Source organism: Phyllostomus hastatus, unplaced genomic scaffold, assembly GCF_019186645.2.
Source record: "Phyllostomus hastatus isolate PE091 unplaced genomic scaffold, TTU_PhHast_1.1 phas_contig_283, whole genome shotgun sequence".
Classification (NCBI taxonomy): Eukaryota; Metazoa; Chordata; class Mammalia; order Chiroptera; family Phyllostomidae; genus Phyllostomus; species Phyllostomus hastatus.
The window spans coordinates 2,670,378-2,691,222 of record NW_025333833.1 but is presented as its reverse complement, the minus strand read 5'-3'; the positions used below and the strand labels follow the sequence as shown (position 1 = coordinate 2,691,222).

General features: G+C 59.8%; 1 protein-coding gene across 1 annotated transcript; it reads right to left on the bottom strand.

Annotated features, from left to right (window-relative positions):
• Nucleotides 1-202: 202 nt before the first annotated feature.
• On the bottom strand, nucleotides 203-16,529 carry TBX19 (T-box transcription factor 19). Its single transcript, XM_045838728.1, has 8 exons — nucleotides 16,333-16,529; nucleotides 11,374-11,638; nucleotides 9,937-10,071; nucleotides 8,261-8,322; nucleotides 6,846-6,907; nucleotides 3,810-3,998; nucleotides 3,199-3,334; nucleotides 203-1,510 (listed from the first exon to the last, which is right to left on the bottom strand). The coding sequence occupies exons 1-8, from the start codon at nucleotides 16,527-16,529 to the stop codon at nucleotides 1,225-1,227; spliced, it is 1,332 nt and encodes a 443-aa protein (XP_045694684.1). The 3' UTR covers nucleotides 203-1,224.
• Nucleotides 16,530-20,845: the final 4,316 nt, after the last annotated feature.

Here is a 20,845-nt window from a genome sequence, read left to right as displayed (position 1 = left end):
GGCAACCCTGAGAGAGGGCTGCCCCGGCGTGTTCCCGGGCCCCCACACCACAAAGCCACCCCGACCCCGACACGGGTCTCCGAGCTGAGCCTGCACCGCCCCCCCCCCCCGCCCAGCAAACACGCTCACACCAGTTCAGCTCAGCCAGGTTTATTGGGCACCTACGACAGGCAAGGCACAGACCAGGGCGTGGGCGCAAGGACAGGGTGAGGCCTCGCCCCGAGGGGCTTGCGGTCTGTGGGGAGGGGCACACCCGCAGGCAAGAAGAGCTCAGGCAGGATGGGGCGCTCTCCCTGACACAGGCAAGGCAGCGGGGGGCGCAGGGAGAGCCCAAGTGTGCCTGGCTAGTGGGGGGAGGGGCATCCACAGCGGCGCTGACCCGGGAGAGGGGTGGCAGTGGCATCCGCACAGTGGGGCCGGGCAGAGGGCGGCCCAGGCACAGGAGAAGGTACAGCGGCGTGAAAGCCCATCGAACACAACACACACGTCTCCCTCGACCGAAATACAGGGTGCTGCCGAGACACGGGGAGCCCCAGCGGGGAAGCTGCGGGGGGGTGGGGATGGTAGAGGAGCTCCTGGGGGTGAGGGGTGTGGCTCCACCCAGCAGCCGCCCACGAGCCGCCGGAGGTTCCGGAGCAAGGGGGCCACTGGGTCTCGAGGCCTCAGCCCCGCGCCCCCTGCTGGACGCCACGGTTCGCGCTGTCTCTGCAAACTTCACTCTGAGTCACGGCCTCGGCCCCTCTTTGCTCAGGGTAGGAGCCCGTAGCGCCACACCCCTTCCAGGGCCGCGCGAAGCTGCCAAGTGGTGTGGCCTTGGGTGGGCCGACCTGGAGCCCGCTCAGCAGCTTGGCACCCTGTCACCGAAGAGGAGCGTGGCCTTCCAGGCCCATCTGGGAGGAAGGGCGAGGCACGAGGAAGGTGCTCGTCGTCCCGCCACTGCCGAAGCACAGCGCGGACACGCCGCGGAGGGAATGAGAACGCGGGAGAACGGGGCAGAGACACCCAAGGACATAATTGGCATCATCCACGCTGAACCATCTGCTAGTCGGCTGCCGGGAGAGCCCACCCCGCCCTGCAGCTCGCTGGGGAGGGGGAGGGCCTGCGGCCTCGCCCACTGGAATGGGTGGGCGGGGCTTCTAAGTGCCACTCAATGGAATCGGTGGGCGGGGTTTCTAAGTGCCCAATGCTAGAAGGTCCTCTGCAGGCCCCGCCCTCAGACCCCGCCTAGCTGTCCAGTGAGGAGGGAGAATGGCGCCCGCCCCCGCCCGTGCCACCCCAGCCCGAGAGTGGGTGCGAGGCCACTGCGGTCCAGGTGGACACGGCGATGCTGGTCAGCGAGGGCTCCCCCAGGACCTCCACACCCGCCGAGGCGGGTGCCTGGGTGGAGAGGGGCGCGGTCACCGCGGGGCTGCCCAGAAGAAATGCTCCCGGCGACCCGGCGTGCACCTCCGGGCCCGACCCGGCGGGGCCCCCGCCGCCGTTGCTGATGGTCCACAGGCACGGGTAGGGGCTGCGGAGACAGAGAAGGGGGGGCGGGCGTGGGTGGCATTCCCAGGAGCAGTCGCCCCTGACGAGCACTCGGCGTTGAGAGGGCCGCAGGCCTAGGAGGGGTCTCCCGGCCACGACCCGGTTTCCAGCTCGGACGCCGACGGGCCCTGTTTCTGCAGAGAGGCCAAGGGGGCGGCCAGATGTAGCCGGGTAAGCCTACGGTCGGTGCCCGAGACCTGAGCTTCGAGGCTGCTGGCCCTGCCGCTGGCAAGCCGCTCGCTTGTGACCAGAGCATCCTCACGTCTCTGCACCTCGCTCCTCGGGCCTGTGCGGAGGGCGGGCGGCGTGAAAGGGGCACTCGGACGGTCTGGCCTGCGAGCGAGACGCCTCACTGGCCGGGAGAGGCCATGCAGCGTCGTCACCGGACACGCCGGGGCCGGAGAGCCTGGGACAGAACCCCACCTCTCCCACCATCAGCTCTGTGACCTCCGCCAAAGCACTGAACATCTCTGAGCCTCCGTGTCCCCATCTCCCAGACTGGGGGTGATGGTTACGCGTACACGTCCGGATACGGCTGTGAGGGCCGGACAAGATGCGGAGGCGGGGGCCCAGCCCACGGCGCTCAGGGCAGGGTCGCGGTCAGCGAGTTCTCCCACCGGCCCCGAGGCCGGCTCTGGCCCCCGGCAGGAAGGCCAGCGGCTGCACCACTTTCGGGACCTCTCTCGTCCACAGGCCTGGCTGCACCGCGAGCCCCCCAGCGAGCGTTTGAGAGACAGCCGCCGGGGTCCCGCCCCCCGACTCTGACTTGCCCGGCTGGGCACCGGCCTGGGTACCGGGGTTTTTCAAAGCGCTCCAGCCGGCCGTCAGGCGGGGCCAGTCGTGCACCTTGACACAGACTCAGGAGGAAAGGACAGCCGCTGGAGCCAATGGCGGGGCCTCCAGGGCTCGGAGCCTCTCGCTCTGACTTGAGAACAGACTCGCTACCCGGTGACAGTTCTGACAGCGTTTCGGTCTGTCCCACTGCGGCCCCACCGAGCCGCTCATCTTATCACAGGCAGGGCAGGGCGGCTGAAGCTCCGGGAGGCTCAGGAAGTTGCCCGAGGTCACCAGGTCAGTCCAGGGAGAACCGGGACTCACACCCACGTCCGTCCGACCCCGGGCCCCCATCGCTCGCCCCCCACACCGGGTTCCAGAGGTCAGAACCAACGCAGGTCTCCGGTGGGAGAGTTCTGTGATGCGCCCCCATGCTGCACTGCGCCCTAATACCTGCATCGTGAGCCAGACACACCCCCGGTCAGGTGGGCAGTGTATACAATATGGACAGTGAGAAGCCTTGAGTTCTCGGCGTGAAGTTACACCTTTCCCCTTCGGTTCCCCTATACTCACCATCTACCTGCTAGCAACACCATTCACAGTATTTCTGCCTGGTTTGAGACAAACAATCCCAGGCCACTTCAAAGTAAAATACCAAAGGTCCCCAAAACCTGGCACGGGGCCGAGCAGCTGACCCCCCACCTCCCCTTCCGCAGGAACGAAAGTGCATCCTGTTCGCCCTCAGGGCCCGGAGGCTTAGGCGGAGGCATAGGAGTCAGGGCAGAGGCGCCCAGGGCAGCCTGGGGAGAAGGATGCCCCTGTGTCCCCCGTGCTGATATACACTGCCCCCCGCCCCCCTGCCGGGACCGATGGGCAGGTCGCGGGCGCTGGTCCTACCTGGGCCCTGGGTTCATGGGGCCGCTGGTGTGGGGCACGGACAGGATGCTGGCGTGCGGCGTGGGGGGTATGGAAGTCCAGCTGTCGGCTCCAGAGAAAACTTGCAGATTGCTGCCGGGGCTCTCTATCAGATTCACTTCGGAGAGATAACAACGAACGGTTCAGTGGACGGAGCATGCAGACCTTACAAAGACGGTGACGGGTGACGTCATCCTGCAGCCACACACAGCAGTGGCTGCGCTACAGGGGCCAATGAGCAGTCGCCTCTCGCACACGCCCCGCCCAGACTGGACCTGCAACCCAGGCACGTGCCCTGACCGGGAATCGAACTGGGGACCACAGAGTCATCACGCCCATTAGAACCAGGAGACTTGGTGTCTTTTGAGAAAGTTACAGAAACGCCAGCAAGGTTATAACTGCACAGTTGACCCTTTGTATGTAAAACAAAACATTACCCCGATAACGGACAACAGAACCCTACCTGTGTTAGGAGAAAGGGGCTGGTCTCCAGGCACTTCTTCCTACCTGCTGTTTATCCATCTCTCTCCTCCCCACCCCGCCCCCACCCCCAGCCCGCCCCCAAGGGTGTCACGGTGGGCAGAGCCACACACCTGAGGCAGCGTGGTTTCTGTGCACGTATGCAGAAGGGTAGGGGGTCTGCCGGTGTCCCCGGAGGCCAGGGTGGCGCTCACAGCCTCGGTGGGTGTGGGGCGCGGACAGAGGCAAAGGGGCCGCGTACTGGTAACTGGCATTTCCCGCGGGGCACGCGCCGTCCGGATTGGAGAAGATCCAGCCTCCCCCTGGAACCGACAAGGGGGAGACACAGAGCCTGACACCCAAAATCGGGGTCCGGGCCACTTGGCACCGCCATGTTTCTATGCAAACGACACTGCGCGTCGGTCTTGTGTACAGAGATACCACCCCCCCGGCCACGCCCCTTCCGTCGGTCTCTCTGGAGATGGATGACTGACAGGTCCTACCCAAGTTTGCAACCGGGAACCACAGCGGTGTATCAGACTGCTTGAATGTGTGAGTGAGAGGAAACTCGAAGCTTCAGTTGCTTCTGACTTCACTGAATTAAGAGTCAGCCCGAGGCGGAGGGGGTGTCGGCCGCGTGCAGCTCACTGACCTACGGCTGCTGTCCGGTGAGGCCCCGCACAGGGGAGGGGCGAAGGCCGCTGTGTTTCCGCTCCGTGGGGAGGCCCTCCCGCCTCCGTCACCCCCACGGAGAGGACCCCTGAGCTGAAAGGGAGCTGGCTGGCGTGCCTTCACCGCAAGGATCCCGCAAGGTATTTTGGAAGGCTGCAGAGTGTTTCATAGAAACTCGTGAATGTCGCCTCAATCGATACAGAAAATGCATCTGACAATATTTAACATGCTTTCGTGACTTAGAAAAACACACACACAACAGACTAGGAATAAGGGGAAACTGCCTCAACGTCATCCAGGCCACAAGCCCACAACCAACAGCGAACTCGACCGTCATACACGGGAAGCCTTTCCTGCGAGATCAGGAGCCAGACAAGGGGACCCATTCTTGCCACCTCTGTTCAGTGTCGCGCCAGAGGGCCTGGCCACGGTCGTCAGCCAAAATAAATGAATAATACAAAGAGAGAAAAGACATCTGGATTGGAAAGGAAGAAATAAAATCATCCCTGTTCCCTGCTGACATGATCTTATAGGGAGGGAACCCTGGAGCTTACACACGCGCACGCACACACACGTGTTAGAACCAACAAACAAATTCGGCAAAGTCACAGGACACAAAATCAACACAGAAAATCGGCTGCATGTCCATACGCCAACAATGAACAGCCCAAAAAGTACAAATCAAGAGAACGGTTCCATCTGCAAGAGCTTCAGAAAGGATAAAACAAGCAGGAACAAACTCCCAAGGAGGCAGGAGACACGCCAAGGGGGAGACCGCAGAACTGTTGCCGGGAGACAGTAAAGGAGGTGCAGACAGGGAGACAGTAAAGGAGGTGCAGACAGGTGACAATGAAGACCTTCTATGTGCATGAGTTGGAGGGCTTCACATTATGGGAATGTTCACGGGACCCAAGCGACGGACAGATTTCTCAGCCCCCTGTCAGGGCCCCAGGGGCATTCAGGGCAGAATTAGAAAAAAGCAGCAGAAGTCCATCCGAACGCTCAAAAGACCCCAAAGAGCCAAAACAACCTGGAAAAGAACAAAGACACTCGTGCAAAGACGAGGGCTGCAGGGCCCCCTCGATCGGGTGCCGGAAGGAGACTGAGCGGGGAGGGGCGGGGGTCCGGGTGGAGGGCAGAACCGCGGTTCGGTTTGCGGGGAGGAGAGGGGAGGAGCTGTTTGCTGGGTTCCTTCTGGGGGTCGGCTGCGGGGGTCGTGTGCAGTACAACGGGCTCATGGCCGGCAGTGTTTAGTGTTGACTCGGATTGTCGGAAGGGTGCATTTTTTGTCACGTGTCTCTTTGCTACGATAAGAAGAAATGAGTGAGGGTTCTCAGAGAAGGCTCCGCTCCCTCTGAGTCACAGGCAGAGACTGAGATGAGGCCGCCCCGAGACACAAAGCACACGCTCTCGCCGCCGGCCTCTTCTGCGTGAGGACCCGGAGAGGACCAGAGCTGCTCCTTGAGAGTGCTCTAAGGGCTGTCACCGCGGAAGTGGACCTTTTATTTCAGACCGCTGTCTTTGCTGCATACTTGCTGAGGATAAGTAAGCCAACTGTACAGAGTTCCTCTTACAAAGTGTGGGTGAGTCACTGCCCACAAACCCTGTGGTCCTCCTCTCCATGTTCCGATGTTGCCTAGACGTGGGGCCCGCAGGGTCCCTACCTGCCTTTGGGATGAAATTCGGGGGTCCGGTTGGGCACAGCCAGGCAAGCGGCTTCCTAGAACCAGACCTCAGGGCGCTCAGTTCACCACACGCTAGGCACGGGGCTCAAAACCGTCACTCAGAAGCCTACAGTGAGTGAACATTGAAAACATGCGGTTCTGCATGTGGCCCTATCTTTACAAAAACCTTTGATCCCCGGTCGCTCTAAAGAGAGCTTTTCTGGGAGCCGCTGCTCTTTCTGTGGCTCCGCTGAAACCTCTGCTGCGGAGGGAGACGCATCAGGGTTTCGGGAGAGAGGGGCTCCCTAGGAACCCCTGGGAAACTGCAGGAGACACCCTAGCGAACACTACAGTCTGAATTAAAGAGCGTGTCACAGACACCACGGTGTGGTTAGCTTTCCACGCCGACGTCCCTGACCGAGGGTCACTGTTGCAGCTTCAGAGCCTGGCCGTGGTGACCAACATGAAAGGAATCAAGGATGAAGAACGGGAAATGAAGGACAGAGAGGCCGGAGCGCAGAGGGTGGGGGTGGAGACGCGGCCGGGCGCACACCGAGGGCCTTCCGCGTCACTGGCGTGAAACCAGAGTCGGAGAAACGCATCCTTCCCACTCTCATCTGCTGCCTAAGGCTTGCTGACGCCCCTAGGAACCCCGGTCCCCTCTGGGAGCTCTTGCAAGTGCAGAGACCTGTCTGGAGCAGAGGAAATAACCCGCCGGGTGTGGATGGGGGATTGGGGTGGGCAGGGAGCAGTCCCGACAGGCCAGGAGTTGGATGAGGTGGGAGATGGCCCGGGGCCCCCCAACCCCATGCCCCCCACCCCGCCCTGACTCACAGCGGGAACAGGCCGAGTGCTGGCTCTCGGAGACAGCTTCCGGAACGTCCTTCAGGTGGTTCCTGAAAGAGGAGCAAACGCGCCATCCAGCTCACCACACCGGTTGGCCCCTAAGTCTCTCTGGAGAGCAGCGCCATTCTTGAAGACCAAACACCCTTTTTTTCTCGAAGCGACTACCTTGCTCCCACCCCCCCTTCCTCCGGGGCACTTTACGGACCTGGGCAGCTGCTCTCTGAACTGCAATCGTGTGGTTCTCCGAGTCGCCACGTTTGTGACTGCCCCCACTCGGTTACCTGACCGACCTCTGGCCGTCGCTCCTACCTGACAAAATCCACACGCTAGCGACAGCCGCGGTTTGCAGGGGACTTCAAGGCGCAACCGCACCTGCGCTAGGCTGGACCCGCCAACCAGCCTGCGAGGGAAATGTTACTACACCCACTTTTGCAGATTTAAAAAGTGGATCTCAGAGGTACACACGTCGGCCAGACCAGACCACCAGGAAATGGCAAAGCGCAGACTCTAAGTCAGAGCCTCGGACTCCAAGTCCTGAAGGCTCCTGATTGCACCACGTTACTGCCACTCGAACCCGGGTTCTGTCATCTCACCCATCAGATTTTCGTTAGGCCCTGACTTATCCGAAAAAGTGATAAGTGTGTCTTTTACGTCCTCGAGGTTAAGTCAGACATTGCCAGGACAGATCCATGGGGCATCGTTATAAATGGCTGTCCCTGAACCTCGAGCCTTGAAGACGAAAGGGGAAGGTTAGACAGTTATAAGAGGTGTCGTAAACGGCCTGGAACTCAGGCAATAGGATCAGTGGTGATCACATCTGCACTCCACGCCTTGTTGACAGAAGTCATTGAAAAGCTCCATTATTTTTTCATTTTTTCCTAGAACGGAAAGATGCCGAGACTGAAGTCACTGGCCCAAAGCGGTAGAATTATCATGCACATCCCAGAGTCTCTAACTCCTCTCGGAGCTGAAAGAGATGAACCTCGTACCTTTATGACTTCCTCGCCTTTCGTAGGCGAAATGTAGTTTGTTTGCTTTTTTTTTTAGTGCAACTTATTGGAACCATGAAACATAATTGGGGAGTGGCAGAGTGAACTAGTTAAAACCTAAATACTTCATCATTGTTAAGTGCGGTCATGCTGCTTTCAAGAACCCACAGCAAAACAGCTGATGAAACATCGGCAGCCAGAGATTCCTCTCCCGGGCCTCTTCCATGAGGAACGGACGGTCACGAGTGTGCTGGATCTTACTGACCTTGTTAAACATCGACTTAAATACTGAAAGCCTCTTTCTCTCAAAGGTAAAGCACGTGCTCCCAGCCCAGCCCGTCCTGGACAGCCGGCCACACAGCTCTCATGTGCGGTGGTCAGTGCGTAACATTCGACGGCAGCGTCTCGACTCACCTTTCCTTGGCGTCCAGGAAGGCCTTGGCAAAGGGGTTGTACTTGATTTTGAGAGCTGTTATCTGCGTGCACAAAGACAAGAAGAGTCAGTGACAGCGGGGCACGCTCGAGCAGACAGAACCCGCTGTCCTCTCCCGGGGCATTCTGCAAAGTCAATGTCACCCTCTCCCTCTCCATCTTCCCCTGCTCCTTGCTCTGCTCGCTTCTGCACGGAGCCACCCCCGGCGCCGCCTCCGGCAAAGGACCTTTTACTGCGGCCTGTGGCGAACATGCAGATGTGGCGAGTGTGAGCAGAGGCAGGACAAAGCCTCGGGGATGACAAAGCCTCCTGTGTGAACCCTGGCTTCCTTTCTCTGACCGATTCATTCGCTGCTTTCAACAATTCCGGAATGCCCCATGTCAGCGGCATTTCTGGTCGCCGGTGACACAGGGGAAGGCAGGGCAGGGAGACCCGCCTCCCCGAGAGAGAGCCGGCTGGCGTCAGCTCCCGCCTCCTTAACTCATCCCCCACACGGGCCCTGGTGGCTCTCACTCCCACCGTCACTCTGTCGTCCCCCCCACCCCCTGCCTTAGCCTGCTCCGTTTTTCTTCAGGGCCACCTAACACGTATCTGTCATGTGTCAGACATGGGATAAATGTGACACATTATATTTGGTCTTCGTCTCTCCCCACGGTGCCTGGGGACAGAGCACACGTCTGTTTTACTCGCTGCTGCATCCCTAGCACCCAGGGCCCCCGGCGGGTGGCCGCCCCCGCAAACATCTGCTGAAGGAGCGATACTGGAAAGGATGTTCCCGTCGGCCAAGGCCAGAGACGCGCCTCCCCCTCCTGGCGCGGGAGCGGGGGCGGGGGAGGAGCCCAGGAGGGAGGGAGGACCTTTCTGGGTCACGTGGGCATGTCCGGTCTTTCTCCCCGCCTCGTGTTCAAGGTGATACATGTGACTTTTAAATGCCCACAGAGTAGACGAATAGTACGGAAGTGTGCAGTGCAAATGAAAGATGAAAGGTAAAAAAGTATCCTCTCCCTCCTGCCCATGGTCCCATCCTCCAGGGTCATGACAAACACCAGCTCCGTGTGTCTTCCCCACGCGTGTTCTGTACACATGTAAGTCTACAGTCACGTCTACATTTAAAAGTGGTTTAAGTACAGTCAGAAAGAATCCACACCTCTGCAGGCGCTGGGGCCCCAGAGGGCAAGGATGGACCCAAACCGCCCGCCTGCCCCCCACCCTGGTCAGCGGCCACTCTCCGGCGACCCGGCTCTCACGGCCAGAGCGGCTCCAGCCAGGCAGGGGAAGACCGAACCGTGCCCAGAGGTCGGCCAGCCAGCAGCACAGACGGCACGACACCACCGATGGAGGGACCGATTTGGCTGGGTGGCCGCAGACCAGCTTCCAGAGCCGGGGAGACCCCCAGCTCCGCGCCGGCCAAGGGCACAGACTTGCGTGGGGCCTCTCACGACGCTCCACCTGCCCAGTGCCGCCAGCACTCCCCGTGCCGGCGGGCCTCCGGCACACGGGCAAGGAGCAGCAGCCAGCTGAGTGCACCCGACCCCCGGGAAGCCTACGCGGCAGCCCAGGTCACAGCCCAGGTCCGTGGGGGCAAGGAAAGCACCCCGCCCCCTCCCCCAGGCTCTCCTGGGCCGTACGCATGCGCGCGCGCACACACCCCCCTCACCTCCTCGTTCTGATAGGCTGTCACCGCAATGAACTGGGTTTCCGGGAAGGAGCAGTTCATGACCATGCGGTGCGCGCCGCCCACGCGCACTATGTGCACCTGCGGCTCGTACTTGTGCAGCGAGTTCAGCATTATCTGTCGAGAAGCGAGAGGAGGAGGAAGACAGGGCAGGCGAAGCCCCGGCTCTCCCGGGGGTGGGCGGGCTGCTCCCTGCGGTCGCCCCAGCCCTGCACCCCCCAGCCAGGGCCGCCCACTGGGAATCCTCAGCCCCTGAGGTGGCGCCACGCCTGCCTGCGACATGAGGGGGGATTTTCCCGGAAGCTTCCAGGACCACCATGTTGGTGCTTATGGCGGGGGGCGGGGGGCAGGTATGCCAGGGCGCTGCTGTTCTAAAGAATATTCAGTCTTCTGCTGAAACCCTGATTCCCCTCCTTTCCTGTCCCTATTTTCTGCAGAACCCTGCGATTCTGACCGATTAAAACACAGGGGCTCCCTTCACTGGCCGGAGGACTCCGGCAGCCGAACCCCGGACCAGGGCTCCTCCCAGCACGGGCCACCCAAAGAGAAGTGCCCCCTGACCCCGCCGGTGACGGAAAACCCACCCCACGCCTCCAGATTGGGTGAGAGTCTCCTGTGGTGAAATCTGGGAGGCAACACAGTTTACTTTTCAATTTCCTGCTTTCATAAAGATCTAGAACCTTCCGAAAATGGCAACGACTTGGGTGGATTACCTTCCCCTCCGGGCTGAGACCTGGGGAGGGCGAACAGGCTGAGGGCGAACAGGCTGAGGGCGAACAGGCTGGCCGGGGGAAATGCGGGGAGAACAGACCTTTCCCTGCAATCCCCCCAAACTCTACAGGTTATGAAGCGAAGAACGACCCTACACGGTACACGAGCCTCCGTCATCCGACCGGAGAAAACAAGAGCGAGAAAAAGCCCCCAAATCTTGTCCGCTCTAATTGAAGACCTTAAGTAAACCCTTCCTAATTTGAGGTTTGTTTGTCCCTGTGTTCTGCAAACCCCAAGCGGGTTCCATAGTCTATTGATAATTATCCTGATGCCCAAGTGGAGGTAGCAATTATTTCATTAGGAGCAGCTTTCGATGAAGGCCTTTGTCCACTGCCAGCACGCCACTCTCGCCAAAAAAGAGGGAGAGGGAATAACAAAACCTCCCACCCGCCCCTCCCTGCCTGGCTGGAAGAACCGTGAAAGGGCCCGTGGTTTTAAGTAAGCTCTCTCCCCACATCAGGGAGTCCATTAAAAACTGAAAGCACCAATTAAGAGCTGTTTATTCCTGTTTACATTTGGACTCCGGGGAATAATTGGCTCCCTGGGGAGAAGAGGCCCCGGAGGACCCCTCTAATTGACTAAATGCACACTCGTTTTTCTTGGTTGGCGTTGGGGGGCGGCCGGCGGCCAGGCCGGCCAAGATCGTACCTGCCCGCCTCCGTTGAGCTTGTTGGTGAGCTTGACTTTGCTGAAGGAGATGGGCGCCTTCATCCAGTGCGCGCCGAAGTTGGGCGAGTCCGGGTGGATGTAGACGCAGCTGTGGCCGGGGGCCTCGGGCTTGCCCGCGGGCACCCACTCCCCGTTGACGTACTTCCAGCGGTGGCCGTCGGTGGGGACGAAGTCCAGCAGCAGGGAGTACATGGCACTGGGGTCCAGCCCCGTGACGCTGACCTTCAGGACGGGGAACATCCGTCTGAAACGGAAGGCGGGGGCTGAGCCACAGGAGGGGCGTTCCCGTGTCAGGGACACCGGCCCCCTCGTCTGGCCGTCTGTCCACCCTGAGCTCTGCCATGGAGGGCCTCGGGGGCACACAGAACGCCCGTGGAGAGGCCAAGGAAAGGGGGGCTGAGCCGGCAGCCCCAATTCCACCAGAGGCTCTGTTCACAGACGCATTGCATATTGCGGTTCCCCTCTAAACCGCTGCATTCCACGCTCAAGTCTGCAAGCCACTGATCTAGCCACCTGACAGAGGAACCTGAAGCCCGAGGTCAGGGGTGGGACCCCCACACCCACACCCACGCCACAGGGCTGTCCTTCCCAGCCTCACGAGAACACAGTCTCCAAACAACAGTCAGAGCCCCGAGGGCGGAATCGTGGTTTCAGGGGCAAGTGAGAGAGGGCAGCTCCTGGCTGGACAAAGCCGGGCCAGCGCCCTTCCTGCAGGACCCCTCGGGGCCTTTACCGCCCTGCAGAGCCCACAGACCTGCGAGGGGCAGGCCCAGGCCAGTGCACATTCTGAACCTGGGTGACAGCAAAGCCAACTTCTCATGTGCTTCTCACGGGACGTGCTCCGGCCTGGACTCCAGTACTGGGGACTGGAGCTCGCCCCATGGCAGAGCCACATTGGGCTCCTCCCGCCTCGTGGGGGCCAGGACGCGACCTGTGTCCACCTGCGGGCAGCGCCCACGGCAACGCTTGTTTCCAGGGGTGAGCCACCCTTCTCCTTGGGTTGATTCTGCCGCCTCTTCTTCCCATGGTGCCGCTCACCACAGAGACGCCCAAGAGCCTCCGAGGAGCTGAGGAACACGTAGGTCAGTCCCCGACTTAGGGAGCAGGAGCGGGAGGGGGCGGACGGACAGACAGACACAGGGTGGCAGGTGAACAAGTGCTCCCCAAATCTCGATGGAGGAGCCACGGGCGGTGGTGCTGCCCGTGACCTCTGTTGCTTGGCGGTGAGTCTGGGTTTCATTTCATCTCCCTAACGGGGGCCCTCGGAGGCAGCAGGGCCAAGGGAGGCATGAGGAGGGAGAACGGAGTCTGCAGAGGCACGGGGGGCGCTGTGGGCGGCAGAGCAGCAAAGGGGAGCAGAGGCCCCACTCAGGGGGCGTGGCTTGGAAACGCCTTCCTCTGCCCCCCCACCAAACTGTAATGTCCGTGCAACCGCCATCACTCTCGTGCATGTGAGAGTGTGTGTGAGTGTGAGTGTGTGTGTGTGTGAGTGTGTGTGTGGGGGGCGGATTACACAGGTACATGTACTCCTCACAAACCACGACGGCACACTTCGGGGAGGCAGGTCTGTGGCGCAGGGGCACACGGACACTGATTTGCCCAGTGAGCAGCCCGGACTTCCTCCGCTCCTGCAGGGGGCCCCCTGGAAACCGGGAGCGAGCCTGGGCTGCCTGCGCCCACCGCCCGTCACCGCGGGCGAATTCCATCCCGGGTCCCGGACTCTTACTTGACGACAGCAGATGGGCGTGCCTGCCCAGGCCACCCGACTCAGAGTTCAGTCGCAGTTGATTAGCGGGGCGGGAACACACGTGCAGGGCAGCACCTCCCCCGGGGGAAGGGAGTTGCAGCAAGGAGAATGGAATGGGAGGTACGAGGGGTTTCATGCATTTGCCTCTGAAACCTGGAATGCGTCTCCTTTTCCTGCAGCTGAAGGAGAGTCCCGAGCTGGGAGGGTGCAGAGGAGACGCCGAGAGTGGACACACCGGAGATGGTTCAGGTGCGCTCCGGGAGGCAGAGCCGTGAGCTCTGGAAGGCGGGCGACGAGTGGGAAAGAGGGTGCAGGGCGCACGCGGGAAAGGAGCGCGGGGGGGGGGCGGTGAAGTAGCACGAACAGAGGGAGGGAGGGAGGAGTGAAGGGCGTCCAATCCCAAGTCCGGGGGACAGTTCGGGGTTTTCCGGGAAAACCCTCTCTCTTTACCACTTCTCATCCCTGTGAGTTTATGGGAATGAGCCTCCAGTTTATGCGGATAAACGGCTCTCCACTCGAAAACGAGGCTTTTCCTTCTCTCATCACTCCGTCCTGTGCTATATCTCAAACCTCGCCACGACTCAGCCCAGTGAGGGCCCCCCTGCCCGGCTACACAGGAGCGGAGGACCCCACCGGAGGCTTCGAGGAACGGCACACCCTCCACTGCCGACAGGGGGCGCATGGGAACAGAAGGTCCAGGCTGGGGGCTGCATGCCTGGGAGGTGGTCCTCCACGGGCAAGGGCCACAGGCCCACCCGCCTCGGGCTCGGGAGTTGGTGTGGGCGATGCGGGGGCAGGGCATCTGGAGGGGGCGCGGTCCAAGGACGTGGGCACTGTGTGTTTCCAAATGGCCACTCTGACCACCAGACAGACAGACAGACAGGGTGGTTGAAGAGGAGGGGCAAACGGAGACGAAGCAGGCGGGGAAAGAGAGCAGAGCCAGACTGGCGTGTCCATGCCAGGGGCGGCAGCAGCGCCGCGCCAACCGTCGGGTCCGGGGAACTGGGAGGCCCCGCCCCTCCGGAGGAAGCCGGTTCCCATCACCCACACGGACCCCGCAGAGGCTGTCTCCCAGCTTCACCTGAAGAAGGCGCGTCCAGGTCTCCCGGCAGAGCTTGGACCCAGAGAGGGTCAGAGACCCTAAGAGGACCCCAGGAAAGACTCCGATCACGGAGGGGGAGCAGCAGCAGGACCGCCCCGCAGAGGAAGAAAACCGAGCTGAGTCGGATTTTTCCTACACGAAACAGTTCACGTCGGATGACCTGGACCACGGGAAGGACTCTCAGTGTCAAACACGGAGGAAAACTTGTGTAGGTGAAAAAGGCAGGAGAAAGTAGTACAGGCCAACGTGACTAACATTAACAACATCTAAATTGAATTTTAAAACGGCATCAGAGACTTTCCTTTAGTCCTTATTGAAAGAGCTGAAATGTATTTTTTACTGGGTGACTGTGTGTTTCCAAATGGCCACTCTGACCACCAGACAGACAGACAGATAGGGTGAGGCGAGGCGTCAGCTTGCCCACCACCCCGTGTGCGTGGAGAGTGAGCAGAGAGCCCACCCGGGATCGGACATCACGTTTTTACGATCGCACCACCACTCACGCTTGCCCAGAAAGCAAATCCAACCAGGGATCTGGGGTGACGCCTTCAAATAAAAAACACGTTTCTATCTCTTCCTACCCAAAACAAGGTGTAGCTACCGATAGAGACTTGGAACAGTTACGGACATTAAAAGAAATGCCTGCTGCCCCGGCTGGCGTAGCTCAGTGGATTGAGCGCGGGCTGCAAACCAAAGCATCGCAGGTTCGATTCCCAGTCAGGGCACATGCCTGGGTTGCAGGCCACAGCTCCCAGCAACTGCACATGGATGTTTCTCTCTCTCTCTCTCTCTCTTTCTTCCTCCCTTCCCTCTCTAAAATAAATAAATAAAATCTTTTTAAAAAAAGAAGAGAAATGCCTGCTACACAGGAAAGAAGTGGGGCCCACTGAGAGCGGGAACACACGGATACCGAACAAGTCGGCTGTTCCTGGCCCCAGGGCGGGGGGGGGGTGGTGGCAATCACAGCGGAGCGAGGCGCCCTCATTTCTGGCCCGCCCGCCCCGACAAAGCACTCCAGCATCACGTGACAGCACGCACGGCTCCGGAGTTCTCCTGGATAGACCAGGCACGGTTCGCTCTGTACCCTGAGCATTTTATTTTCACAGAACGGGACAGCGCGGCTTCGGGAATGGAGACACTTCACTCAAGGACAAAAGCCTTCCAGAAGTTCAGGGGCCTGGCTTCTCTCCACTGGAGAGTGGGGCGTCCCTCTCGGGGTGACCGCGACAGCCCTGCCCGCCCTCACCCGCAGGGGGTGAGAAGAAGGGGAGTGGACGGTGGCTGGACGCCGGCAGCCTGTGCAGCCAGGCAGCGAGCGGCACAGTCCTCTTGCAGAACAGTCGTGTCTCTCCTCCCAAGCGAAGGCTTCTAAAATTACCTCGACAGCCTCTCGGCGGACAGGATTTAATAGAATCCAAGAAATGCCAACAGACACCAGTTCCGTTAATCCCCCGCCTGTCGAAATGAGAAAAAAGAGACACCTTCCCCTCTCTCAGGAGGCCCGTTTTTTTTTCGTTACCTTTGACCACAACAGCTCACGTCTCCCTCCTTCCCTCTCTCTCTCTCTCTCTCACACACACACACACACACACACACACACAGGCACGCGCCACACACAGGCCCGGGAAGCAGGGGTAGTGACAGGCATCGATGAAAAGGTGCCCGTTGGCTCACCATGTCAACCAGTCAGAAACCTCTGGCAAGTTTTTGCACTCGAGCAGAAACCGCCCGGCTCCCACATAAACTTGGCTTTCGCCTTGTCTGCACCACGCAAGGGCTCGGGTCTGCCCCAGGACACCGTCTGCCCACACCTGCCCTCGCTTCCTGACAGGTGAGCGGATCTCCCCGACCCAGCGGGCATGCCCCCTTCAGAGCGATTCCCCAGACTCTCCCCACTGCAAATGCACGCCAGACGGGTGGCTTCGCCCTCCACTTCCCCGATGACCTCGGAGAAATTAATCACGCTGGCACGAGCAGCGTGTGAGACGGCTCTCAGGAGTGTGTTTCACCAGCGGCCTCCACACTACCCCGGGGGTCCCACCGCCCGCCCCAGCCCAGGCAGCCCCCGCGGGGCGGCAGACCGAGTCACCTGCCGTTCTTGGTCACGATCATCTCATTGGTGACCTCCTTGAACCTCTGCCAGAGAGGGGCGTCCTCCAGGATGATCTGAAGCTGCTTTTCCGTGGGGTCGCCTTTCTCCCTGCCGGCCTGCAGCTCGCTCTCCACCACGGTGAGCAGGCGGGAGATGGAGCCGTCGCCGGCCTTCTGCGCGCCCAGCTCGCTCATGGCCACGGGCCGCTCTCTCGGACAGAGAACTGGGGGCCGAGCGGCGTGCCCCGGGCCCTGCCCGCTGCCGCCTCCCGCAGCCTGCCCCCTCAGTCCGCTGTGAGAGGCCAGGGCCTGGGGAGCCGGGGAGAAGACGCCTGGCTCTTGCCTAAGCTCCTAGCATGACACCCCTTAAAGTCTCCAAATTATACACCAACCTGTTAAGCCTCAGTTGGGGGGGGGGGCGGTACAGGGAGGGGAGGGGGGGAAGAAAAAGCCCTCTCTTAATTACTCATTGGATCAGGTGGAGGAGAGCCCAGCGCTGCCATTGGCTGCCGAGCACAGAGGAACCGTTTAAGAAGAGTACTCCATCCAAATTACCAGGCTTTTATCTTGTTGTACCTGAAGAGGTCTAATCAGTGTATTGAGGACCATTTTCCCATTAATTAAAATCATTCCAGGCCCAGACTGCCACAATCAGGCGAATCCTGTGTGTGTACAAACCACGGCATGTGGCACCTATAGGAATGGACAAACTCGAGGCCGATGCAGGCCCGGGAGACGAGGGCACCAGTGGGAGTGTGACCACCGCGCCAGGGGGCGAAGGTGGGCTGCATGCCGTGGCTCGGGGTTGGAGGTCAGAGGTCAGAGATCAGGACAAAAGAGCGGAGGACCCCTTGCCTCCAGGCGTCCCCGGCAGGTCACCCCTCTCCACACACCCGCACCCTGCTCACCTCCCACAGACGGACACGCTCTGAACCTCGTCCTTCCGCCCCGGGACCCAGAGCCCCGTCTTCCTCACCTGAGCCCTGGCCCGCGGGAGGAATCCCTCCCTCCCTCCCTCCCTCCCTCCCTCCTCAGCACCACCTTCATCTCCCCGAGGGAACAACACTTTGCCTCCAGCCGGTGGAAAGAAGCTTCTGGCGTTATCGTGCACAGCAGCTTTGGTCCCGGGTCCAGGGAGGCGCTCCGGCCTTTTCCTTAGAGCAGGGCGTCAGACTCATGTCCACCGGGGGGCCACATCGGCCTCACGGTCACCTTCCAAGGGCCGGAACAGGTTCAGGACTGTATAAATGTGACGGCTCCTTCGCTGCTAAGGAGCTGGAATTACATCCGGCCCTTGGAAGGCAACTGCGAGGCCGATGTGGCCCCCGGCGAACACGAGTCTGACGCCCGTGCCTGCGACCGTCCGTGGCACTCGGGGGAGGGGGACCCCACATCCCCGGGGGAGGGGGACCCCACATCCCCGGGGAAGATGCCAGCGGCAATGCTCCTTTCGCCCCAGACACCCGATGCCACCCAGGACAGGCAGAGCCCACACTTCCTCCTCCACCCTGAGTGGGACCCGGGGGTGTGGGTTCTTCTTGCTACAACAGAGAGTTGGGAGGCCAAACCTGAAGGAAAATAAAAGTAAAAACGGAAGATCAAGTCAGGGTGAGGAGGATGCGCAGAATACGTCCAGGGCCTGCTAGGTGCCGAGGCCTGGTGACGCGTCACACCCCGTGACGGATGGAACAGCAGTGGCCGCACCTCCCAGGGGGGAGAGAGGTGAACCACGCAGATGGGCAAACCGGGTCGCTGAGGCTGTGGGGGGGGGGGAGTGGGAGGGGGGGGAGGGGGAGGGACATGGGTGCCGGGCCGGTGGGGAGGACCGAATGAGAGGGGGCCGTAGGGAAAGGCTTCTCTGGGGAGGACACAGCTTGGCTGAGACCGTCAAGGAACCATGCACTCGGCCAGGGAAGGTCTGGGGGAGGGGCGCCACACTCAAGAAGCACGAGGCCGGGCCAGTGACAAGACACGGCGTGAGGGGACAGCCGGGGGAGGCTGCTTCGGCGGGGGCCTGATCAGCTGCCGCAAGGACCCGGGCTTTAGTCATCCTGGGACAGGACGCCGCCGGAGAGGGCTGCACCGGAAAACGGCGTGACTTGCTTTGCGTGTTTACAAAGCTGGCTGGGGTGGGGACAACGGGCAGTAAAAGGCAAACGCTGAAGTAAAGAGACAGACGAGGAGGCTGGTGTCATGGTGCAGGCGAAAATGGTGGCATCTCAGCCTGGCGTGGTGGCCATGGCACAAAGACATGTGGTTGGACTCCAGATCCATCTCAGAAGTAGCTACGAGAGAATGACATGAGGGACTCGGTGTGGGGGCGGCGGGGAGTTTAGAGGGTGGCTGGGCCGTCTACTGGGATGGGGAGGCCACGGGGAGGTTTGTTCCGGAAGCAACAAGAAATTGACACAAACACCAGGAGATCTCTAAGTGGGGATTTCAAAAAGGCTGAGAACCAGGACACAAGTGTGGCTCTGAGCTTCCTAGCAGCCAAGGCAAAAAGGGAAACACGACCTGGCATACATTAGTCTGTGTTCCTACAATAAAAACAAGCCATTTGCCTGAGAGAAACTGCTCCTGTGAATCTTTATAACAAAAACACCGTGACCCAGTGAACAAGGTTTCCCGGAACAGTCCAGAAACACCAGCAGGATGCGGATCCCGGCCTTTAAACAGTTTCACAATCTAGGAGAGCGAAAAAAGCATGTGCCCAGAGAATTCCAATATAGAGACGTGTCAAGTGTTTTGGAGAAAAGAAGGAAACACCATTTTTTCTTAGTCGTATCCAGAACAGTGTGCTCCCCCAAACCGGGTTAGCTCCCGAGTGTCTTCAGCCAGCGGGCCTGGGGAGATCGGCTCGGGGCGAGCGGCACCCAGCGGCTGTGGGGAGCCCTCGCGGCAGGCGTGGGTCACACCCTCGTGACCTTGAGCCCGTTCTGTCTAGCCAACGGCTCCCCTTGCCAGGCTGTGTCACCTCTGAGGTCTGTGTCATGTTAGTGTATCTTTTAATTTATTAACTTTTAGAGACAGAGAGAAACATCGATTTGTCGTTCCACTTATTGATGCATTCATTGGTTGATTCTTGTGTGTGCCCTGACCAGGGATCAAACCTACAACCTTGGCACATCGGGACGATGCTCTGACCAGCTGAGCTACCCAGCCAGGGCCATATAGTAGATATTTTAGATTGAACCATGTGGAATTGGTGGTGTTCAACCTTTGTTTTCCCTGGGGAAGAAAAAAACAATTTTATAGGTTCAGTGCCTGAGTGTAACACCGTCATGTCACAGAATGACACACCGATGATTTTGTAATAAACAATTTTGTAATAAAAGGGGGGCGTTATTTGTGCCGGACCCTGTATAATCAATATAATCACGGTATACTGGACTTCAGCTAGAAATACAATAGTAAAACTATAAACACTGATTTTTTAAAAACTCACAAGACTGGGATGATGAGAGACGGGAAGCCTGCACTGCGGGGGAAGGGGCACACGAAACCCCCACCTCCGACGGCAGGAAGGAGGCAAGTCACGTCGAACACTGGAAAACCAACACGGCGCAGCACCCGGACAGCGTCTGGGAGACGGAGAGAAACAGCAGGCGCGCTGTACGAGGAGGAAACAGAAGAGGCAGACGGCTGTAACCCAACAACAACAATAAAGCAACTCACGAGAGAGAGAGAGAGAGAGAGAGAGAGAGAGAGAGAGAGAGAGAGAGAGAGAGAGAGAGAGAGAGGACAGCGTCTGCCTCCGGGGAGAGGGAGGCACAGGTGAGTGCAGGTGTTTTCCTGTATCCGTGTTTAACCGTCTGAGTAAATGAAACACTAATAAGATTTATTAATTTGTAATCTAATTCTTTAGTTTAACAATCTCTAAAGGTAATCTTCCCATGTTACCACGTAACGTTCTACACGGCTACTTGAATGTTTGTGAATTATTCCCTCTTATGACTGGGTCCTGTTTCCCTTACCCGATCTTCTGTCCTGTTACTCGTGTGTTGACCGTTGCTCTGATTTTTGTCACTTTAGCGATCCCGCACAGTAAGTGCGCGGGAATGGCCATGATTGTGTTTCTGCACTGCGTTTTTACGAGCAGCGCTAACTGACAAGCACAACATCCGCTAAGCACTGCAGCGCACTCCCGCCCTCGGTCCTCACCACAACGCTGTGGGGCAGGAGCTATGACAGCATCCATGTTCTAGGGGAGAAAGCGGAGCTCAGAAGGTTGGTGACGTAACCGGTCCATGGGCATCGAGCCACTGAGCAGGGAGGACAGCCACGGAAACCCGCGTCCCGGACAATGACCTTCACTGTTCCTCTCGGTTCACGCGCCAGGAGGCGCCGAGGCCTCTGAGCCCTCCCAGTGCCCCCCGATTTCTCGAACGGGACTCGTGCGCGGAGGACGGGTGTGCCTCCCTGGCACCAGCTCCCGCCCGTGTCCCACCCACATCACGGAGCTCCGCTCGGGGCTGCACGTCGCCCTGGGGAGGGAGAAGACGGACAGGTCA

Coding starts and splice junctions, on each gene's coding strand:
- TBX19 (XM_045838728.1), bottom strand. CDS start 16,529: ATGAGCGAGCTGGGCGCGCAGAAGGCCGGCGACGGCTCCATCTCCCGC. Junction 10,072..11,373: donor AGCTCAACGGAGGCGGGCAG/GTACGATCTTGG, acceptor GCTTCTCGACAG/ATAATGCTGAACTCGCTGCA. Junction 3,999..6,845: donor GCACTCGGCCTGTTCCCGCT/GTGAGTCAGGGC, acceptor TGTCGGTTCCAG/GGGGAGGCTGGATCTTCTCC.